Consider the following 9,253-nt stretch of genomic DNA (forward strand, 5'->3'; position numbering starts at 1 on the left):
TGGGAGAGAGGAGGAGAGAGAAAGTAATGGCGAGAGCAATAAGAAAAGATAGAAGAAAACAGGGAGAAACGGGATAGTAGAGAGAGGGAGAGAGAGAAAGAGAGAGAGAGAGAGAGAGAGAGAGAGAGAGAGGGAGAGAAAGGCAGGGAAGATATGGGACAAGAGGGATGGAGCGGGAAACCGCGCGATAGAAGGAAGGTGGCAAGAGAAACGTGAGGGAGACAGGGGAGAGCTAGCATGAGCGACAAGAAAACGTGCATTTCTCGTCTGGCTCTCCTGGCTTCTTATCCTTTCAATCCGCAATCCACAGATTTAAAACACGAAATAAAGGAAATTGATTGAATGCGTTAGCGTAGACAAATAATCTTGCTCAGTTCTCGTATATATGTAATAGCAAGTAATGAAGCATTCACTGAGAGCGCTCTGAGATGCGATAGTGCTGAACAATCTCAACGTGCGGATGTATGCTAGGCAAAAGAGAGAGAGAGTGTGTGTGGAGATATTAATCGTAGAATTTCATCGATTAACCTCTCCATTGTTACGCAATGCCCAGCGGAGAGCTGTTCCATTAGAGCCCGCACTATAGCCTGCGGGGGTTTATCTGCGGGAGTGCGTGTGAAGCCTTGGAAGCTTGTAGAATAGTTGCAGCTGGAACATCGATGGAAGGGGAGCCTATGTAGAACTGACTCGCAGTGCCAATATAACCTCGTCACCTAAGCGATGGGTATATACACGGTGGTACTCGTTTTATAACCTCGGATAAATGGGCGCATCGCATAAACGATATATGTCTTTGAAAAACTATTTTTTTACGCGCGTTGTGTTTTCACCGTCTAATCGGGACCACCGCTTAATCGGGGTAATTTCATGGTTTCAGACCTGTCCCGATAAACCGGGTGACCACTGTAGCTGCTAAGCGCGAGTGAGTGGATCGAGCTTTTATGCATTACCGTGAGGTGCGTTCCCCATTTAATATTCACGCAGCTCGGTCAAGTTAGCGTATCATCCGGTATTCGTGTTTCCATGTATACGGACGTTACTTGATCTCATGCGATGTCGTAACGGCACGTTTTTTGTAAGCGCACGGCTTAGCACTTCCTGTAAAACGCCCATTGTGACATGTTTCGTACCACAACATGTACTACCTGCTCTATATATGAAGCTCTAAAGCTGGGTTTACACTACCGACTTGACGCTGGACGATTGTTGATCTGGTGCAATTTCGCAACGCTTGATCAACCGTTCTGTTAGCTAACAAAACGCCCGTCTTTTTCGGTTGCTTTAACTTTGAAGCTGATTACTGCGGTACGTATTGGTAACTAGGTACAGCCTCGTCGTTGTGTAGCGGCGTTTGATTAGCCTATACGTCACACTGGTCACGTGTTCGCGTGCAATTGCGTGATAGAGAAACTTCCTTGCTGGTGAGGCATGTTAAAGTAACTATTGCGAGAGTTTTCCAGTGTTTTCACCACTTTCATGACACCACTACCGTTAATTGCTTGAGTAACAGCAATTGTCTAGAGTAACAATAAATGCTCTTAGAAACCTTCCGTATTCACCGAAAACTGTCAGTTCGAAATAATCGTTTTTGTAAACATTCGTTTTCTGTCATCTTGAACTAACAGGAAGTATGGATTAGCTTGTTGGCGCCACCGCTTAGCTGCCATAGACACAGTACAGGCATGCACTGGCTTTGAATTCATCACCGACACAAATACAAGTTTACCAATTCTGCCATTAGGCATTATCGGCATACGATGAACTTTATTGCTGTTACCGATGTGGTCAAATTCATTTTTCTATGCTATAACTGCATAAAAATCTAGTATTTAATTGTTGGTGTAATCAGTGATATTTCCGCTGTCAGGTGCGACTATATTCAGCTATATTTGTATTTTCTGAGCAAAAATCTCCGCATAGTTAGTTTAATTGCGTTAATTACTCAGCACCCCCTGATTAATTCACACGAACAGTATGCGTCGAGGCGCGTGGCGTTATAACAATACATTCCCGCTGCCACGCAAAACAAGAAATACGTGACGAAAACGCGCGATCGTTTATAGATCAATTGCGAAACGAGTCGCAAAATGCGTCATTTTCGAGCATAACCGCTCTCAATGCAATATCACCGAAACCTGCCGTCACACCGGCGTGTTTATGATGAACAGTAATATCTGTATGAATAAAACAATCCAACAAAATGTTTTCCTAACCGACGATTGGCACGCTGCCAGCGGCCAGTATTCGCCTAGCAGTGGTGAGGGAGCCGCGGAGGATGCGCAGGCTGTATTCGTACAGCCTTTTTAGCATCGTAAGGAGTAATGAGGGACAGAGGTAAGAGACGGACGTGCCGATTATAGCAAGCTATGTAAATTAGAAGGCAGATTGCGGGAGACCGGAAATCTGAGCGTGATCGCTTTTGCGCGTGCTATGTATTCCACGCAAATCAAAGCCGCATTAGAAACTGCTGGCAAAACAGCTAATTTGTGGGAAACGCTGATTGCTCTGGGCAACTACAAGCGCCGCCTGGCTGCGAGGAAAAATAATTCGCGTACTGTGATATTATTCATTCTCAAGCATTCATTGTTTGTGTTAACGGTTTAAACATTAAAGGAAGGTCTGCAGTGTATACGCTCATATTCAGAACGTGTGTTGTTGTGCTATTCCACACAGCACTGAAGAGATAGGCGATATTTTACCGCCCACGTTCTCTAGGTAATCGTCCATGGCATTTCCACAGTTATCGCGCCGTCAAAACGAATAAAGCGCTTGCGCCCTGTCTTAAAGTGTTTTCTTTTAAAAAAAGTGTCTTTCTTAAAAAAGGTTTTTAACAGTGTTATTCTCTCCCTCGTTTAAAGTATGTGTATTTACTCATTTCGAAAATGCTAGTGCTGCATATAGATACGTGCGTGTCATTGCAAGTGGCTATCGGTGCAGATACTCCCCAGATATAAACCAGATACTCCCCAGATATAAACCAGATATGGCGCAGTTTCTTGCACCGTTGTTCCCGTATTCATGTAGAATATACATAGCGGTCTTGATGTACGTATGACATTCAGCCAGCCCCTGCTGATGCGATACCAACCATCATCGCCCATATTTTGATCTGATGCTAAATCACCTAGCTGATGAGCTTTCCACGTGAAGCTTTTCTCAATCTAAACCTCATTAATGCGGCTAATTAAATTTCAATTAACTAGGCAGTGTAATTAGCCACTCATTAAGGACGCTGTTTACTCGTAACATGGGGGCGTAGGCGTTGTTGATACAAAAGCATGGACGACGTTCGCTAACGGGGGTTGCATTGCTGCGTACAGTGCGGCAACACGGGGGAGGCGGCCTGGCATGGCACCTGCTGAACGACTTGTGATGCCTTTGATGTCTTTGGTGTCACCGGACGAGGTGTAGGAAATATAACAATGTCCGTGTATAAACCGTAAAACAGCACAGAGTAGAATAGAGTAGAGTACAGAGAGAGAGAGAGAGAGAGAGAGAGAGAGAGAGAGAGAGAGAGAGAGAGAGAGAAGATGGAGATAAGGAGAGAGATACGGGAGGAAGAAAAATAGAGAGGAATACAAGACGAAAAGGCGAAATAGAGATAAAGCGAGATAGTGAGTGAGAGAGAGAGAGAGAGAGAGAGAGAGAGAGAGAGGGAGAGAAGGGACAGGCAGAGACAAAGATAGAGCTATACTGACAAAATGAGCTCAAGAAGGGAATATATAGATATAGATAGAAAGAGGGACATGGAAAATAGAAAAAAAGAGAACGCGTGGGATATAGATAGGGGATAGAGAGAGAGAGATATATAGAGAGAGGGTTTTCTAACTTGCAATAATGGTTGCGATACGGGTTCATGAAGGCCGTTCTTGATCACATACCGCCGACGCGTAAAGCGAATTCTGTTCGTAGTCAACTGTAGCTTTATTAGCATTAAATTCGATTTTCAGTGCACACGTAATTTCAACGCCCCAAATAATATTGCTTGTTCATCGTCTTTGTGATTATCAGCGTCCTGTGTGTCGCTATGCGCGCGCTATATGCCAATTTTATGTAAATAGGCCCGTGCCCTAGATTTAAACGTAATAACATGACGGAATGCGGGGCCGAACACACACGATTTATTCAGGGCTTTTAGGTTCACGGACTGATAATGTTAAACAAAACTAAACGAGGAGAAAATAACGTGCTCACAATTCCGAGTTTACTCGCAAAAATTGAGTAACGAATCGCTGTGCTATTGCGTGTGATTCTAAATGTATAGTCCAGGATGCAGCTGCGGTAGTAATGAGAGCGGAATCTTTTTAATTACTTTTGATTTCCACGCACACGTGTGCAGCCGTGCTATATACTGAGAACATTATCTGAGAGAAGCAGTGATGCTATAACATTGTTTATCGTATCATCAGGAGTGAATAATAATCGATCTATAATAATAGATAATAATAATAATAATCGATCTATAATAATAGATAATAATAAATATAATAATAGATAATAATAATAATAATCGATCTATAATAATAGATAATAATAATAATAATCGATCTATAATAATAGATAATAATAATAATAATCGATCTATAATAATAGCTAATAATAATAATAATAGATTTATTGTTATTCACTCCCGGTATCATGATATGAATATAGATATGTCATTATACTAGTAACCACGTGCAAGCGTTATAGTGTACAAGTGTTAAGCGTGGACGTGTAGTTTTACTAGAGGCGTTATGTGATGCGGATGGCAATGTGAAATCCTGTAATGGCGGCAGTATAGCGTCCGCTGTTTTATATCAATTTACAGCAAGTAAAACTCGATTACACTCATTATGTTTCGCATATGTTACACGTGAAATCATACGCGGCTTTTCTAACTACAATGTCCACCAATCTTCCCCTGGTTTCTTTCCTATTCACAGAAACTTGAGAGACTAATTACTAGTTTTAATTAAGCTCACAAGATGCTTGATTGGACTTGATTAAGCGTAATGACAGCTTTCATAAGCCATTATCTGGAGTCGGGACCCAATCTACTTGACTGATTATACTGGACAACTTGCCCGAGGTACTTCTAGTCAACTTGCTCTTGCCGGCAATCTCCTATTCATAATCGCACAGTTGTGAAACCTTATAGGCAATTTTGAGGACAAGACGCCATTAGAAAAGGGAGGAACTTGCAAGATTACGACAACCTTTAATTGAGTAGCTTGTTATCGCGGGCAAGGTAATGTGTTGCAGAATTGTGAAGTGCTTGCTTTTACTCTCTCAGCTACTGTGCTGCGCTTGTGTTCAATCCGGCCAATGGCTTTATCTGGGAAAAATTACAGGTGACAAGTCATGCGGGCATTATTGTACGCCAACTTATTGCGTACAATGCTAATATGATGCTATAGTTATGGCTGAGCTTCATATGAGTTTTCAACATGATCCTATGTTGCTAATCCTTCAAAACGCGTCTCTGTAAAAGTACAAGGCTTACACGCAGTAAATAGTAATTGACGTTAAAGTTTGTTCTTCTCTGTGAATTACTCTTATAAGTTGCAGTAAGTGGCGCCATGTCAGAGGTGTGTGGCACGTGGGAGAGTGAAAGTCAAAATTGAAAGTTACAATCATGTTGTTGCCATGTCATGAAGAGCGTTAGCAGCAGGTTTTTATCAAAGGAAAGAATTATAGTAGTATATGTAGTATATATATTATAGTAGTATATGTAGTATATATATTATAGTAGTATATGTAGTATATATATTATAGTAGCTGTAGCAGAGTTGTGAAACTGTCGAAAGCTATCGCGTATGTACCGTAGTGATTATAAAGCCATAATGTAAAGTTACAATCATGTTGTTGCCATGTCATGAAGAGCGTTAGCAGCAGGTTTTTATCAAAGGAAAATATTATAGTAGTATATGTAGTATATATATTATAGTAGTATATGTAGTATATATATTATAGTAGTATATGTAGTATATATACTATAGTAGCTGTAGCAGAGTTGTGAAACTGTCGAAAGCTATCGCGTATGTACCGTAGTGATTATAAAGCCATAATGTAAATTATAGGTTATAAAGTGAGTAATAACGTATTAACTTTCCGTTAATCGTACATTTAATTGATACGAAATATTCTCTCTTTATTCGAATCGGACCAGTAACTCTACCGTGTACGCGCATGACTACCAACGTCGCTGAAACTGGTGAACATCACTACGGGTGAAGCCATCTTGGGTGCGTAACAGCGGCCGCCCATGAAATATCAATGTCACGTGACGCATGTAGCATCTACGTGTGTGTTCACCGATTCTGCCCCCCCCTCCCTGATTCAAAGAGGAGACGCGAATAATTAGGCTTCCCTAGTTAAAGTGGGAGGCAGAGCATTCACAAGCAGATGCTTCCTATCACCGCTCGTGTCGTCAGTGCCCCGTAGAATAATGCGTTTTTGCCGCCATGTTTTTCGCTCATTAGAACTAGCGACTGAGTTATAAGTTTTAAGTGGTGTATTTCCCCGGAGAATCTTCCCTGCGTCTTTTTTCCGACTCTGTTTCTGGGTGCGTCGGTTTTTACGGTGATGCTCATCGGGTGACTCGTCGTTAGGTTAAGCGCCCACGCCTTTGTAGCGCTGTAAGACGTTTTAACCTGTCGTCGCGCATTATTTTAACATGCAGCGCTTGTTTTCAGCGTGTGGCGAGACGTCGCGAGACGGAAAAAATAAGCGGTTTTTCTCTCCGGTAATTTATGTTTCGTTGCATGACCTCGGTGCGCACACCGCAAGCAAGCGAATATCAATAATATATATAGCAATAATATATAATATATAGCACAATATAGCAATAATATATGTCCCTCGTGCGGTCCTCCTTGCATGGGTATGTGGTGGGAGGTGCGACGTGTGGCAACAGTTAGTTTCGTTGTCTGAATCTCTGTTCTGCTTGTGGGTTAACGTGAATGCGTACATGAGTCAGCATGACCCTTGTTCCTCTACCTCCGATAGGAGTAACGACTATTTGAGGTGCAACTACAACCCGTAAGGATGTGTACTGTTTATCCGGTTAACCCAACTCGCACTACTCCCCCTTAGCCGTGTGTTTTCGCCACGCTTCTCTCCGTTTCAAAGTGAATTTTACGCGTCTGTTATCGCCACATTTCACGTGAGCCATGTTGTGCGCAGCCGTGTATACAGCATTGGCCACCATTCAGGGCAGCTCTGCTCGGGGTTGATACCCTATAGTTGATTATTTCGTAGTAATTTCACGTGGTTACGGGACGCGGCCACGGGCTCAGGTTATCCTGTGTATACTAGTCCTGCAGTTCCGGCTATAATTCCTTACAAATGTCCCTGCATCCTGATCACGGGAGAACCGGATGTGACGACCGGGGTTGTGTAACCGAGCCCACATCCGATATAAAATCATATACGTTGGATTATGGTAGTGTTGGAGATAGCAGCTCCCCCCTCACCCCCCCAGTCCGAGACTGGCGACCTCTGAGAAGGACTGGCTAAATTTCATGCATTTTTACTTCGGGTTATACAGTAGTAATCGAAATGTTCAAAATCAGGGCTGGATGGGTTTTGAGGCTTATTCCTAAGACTGATTAGGGTAGTTTTTACGTTGCTCACATAGTTCCCATAGGAACGTTCCTAACTGCTAGTTAATGGTTGGGCGCTACAGTGTTAGTGTGTAAGAGTTCGACATGATACGCTCCTATTCGTTGGCTAGCTCAGTCCATGGCGTTCGCAAACAAACTAGGAGTCGTGTGTTTGCACAAACACAACGTATACATTTACATGTAATCTTTACTCGGTAGTTGTGCTCGCGCATTGGTCTTCAAGTGTTTATTTTACGACCTGAATCATCAACTCTTCTTTTCAACAAAGTCACAGGCAAAGATTTCGAATCTCGGTAAACACTGTCGGAAGTACAAACACATGTTGCAGATGTGGGGATGAGGATTTATTTACAATTCTAGTCGCGTTTGGAAACGTGTAAGCTGCGCGCGTGTAATCCGGCACACATCGCTCTGAAAGCAATATGGGAGGCTGGGGTTGCGCGCGTGAAGAAAGGTAAAGTTCTCAAGTGTAAATTGGCCCCTTAAAATTGTTTTCCCGTTACCCCGGCCCTTTTTCTGTAGCATGTTTGTGTTCGTTAGCACTGTTTACAGTTCTTACATTGCTGAAGTTTGTTTTCGATGTAGAAGTTTGGTTAGATCACGTAGGTCGCAGGCATTTGATGCCAGCTATAGAATGTATAGTGCCCGTTATCTGTGTTCAGATCAGCAATTGTGTATTTGTCTACGATGAGAATTCTGATTAGGTGTTTATATGTTGAACACCTTTAATGTTCTCATGTTGCCAGTTGCGGCAGTTCTTTTCTCAAATAGGTTTTTTCGAACTTTCAATTCATTACTATTTTGTAAAGATATATTTCTCTAACGAAAACCAGTGGATTCCCCATTACTGCAAGGAAGTACATTATTAGAAGCCGACATGATATGACTAGAAATATAAGTCAGTAGATAATCACACGCATTAACAATAGGAAATTTAGCTTCGCTCTGTTTGCTTTGCATCAGCATAGTGTGTTGCTGACATCTGGTGGCAACTCGCGGAACTATAATTTCGCTGTGGCTAGTACTTAGTAGATCCTCGTTGCTGTAGCATAACGCAGCTGATGCATTATTGCCGACGTTCACATGCATTAGAGTTCATTAGGAAAACCACAGCTGTAGGTGTAATAGCAATGATTTCCGCACATATGTATGAAATTGTTAGGTAACATTATAGTGAATAGGCGCGCGTCGTAATAAATGAAAAAATTACTTTTTACATTTGCATTTTTCGTATTGATTAAAAAATTGTTACTCCGGTGATACGAACATACGGACGCATATATAGTCATTTATTTCACGCGGGTACCTGGACTGAAAAACATCCGGAATGTCATTATGCGTCTAATCATTTCATAAGGATTTTGCAAACTAGAATCTAATGTGCAACGTGGGATGAACTTCCGAGAGGAAAATCAGAGACGGGCGAGATTTAGAGTGAATCGAGAGGAAACAAAGGAGAGAAGATAAATGCCTCTGGAAACAATTAAATGTTTGTTCCCGTTTTCTCACCGTCTTTCTCTGTCTACGCAACGCGTACTCTTTCTTCTTTCTTTTTTTCGTTTTGTCTTGTGTCCTGTCTCTGCCTTTCTCTATCTCTATCTCTATCTCTCTCTCTCTCTCTCTCTCTCTCTCTCTCTCTCTCTCTC

The 9,253-nt window shown here is 42.1% G+C and overlaps 1 protein-coding gene across 1 annotated transcript in view; it reads left to right on the top strand.

The window, feature by feature from the left end:
• The first annotated feature begins 893 nt into the window (after positions 1-893).
• LOC106821158 (discoidin domain-containing receptor 2-like) overlaps positions 894-9,253 on the top strand; it is a 138,969-nt gene continuing 130,609 nt past the window's right edge. The window contains exon 1 of the mRNA XM_014825847.1: positions 894-956. Within this exon, the coding sequence (XP_014681333.1) occupies positions 942-956 (15 nt within the window). The 5' untranslated portion in view covers positions 894-941. The remainder of the gene's footprint in view (positions 957-9,253) is intronic.

The sequence above is a fragment of the Priapulus caudatus genome, unplaced genomic scaffold (assembly GCF_000485595.1).
Source record: "Priapulus caudatus unplaced genomic scaffold, Priapulus_caudatus-5.0.1 Scaffold61, whole genome shotgun sequence".
NCBI classification, from domain to species: domain Eukaryota; kingdom Metazoa; phylum Priapulida; class Priapulimorpha; order Priapulimorphida; family Priapulidae; genus Priapulus; species Priapulus caudatus.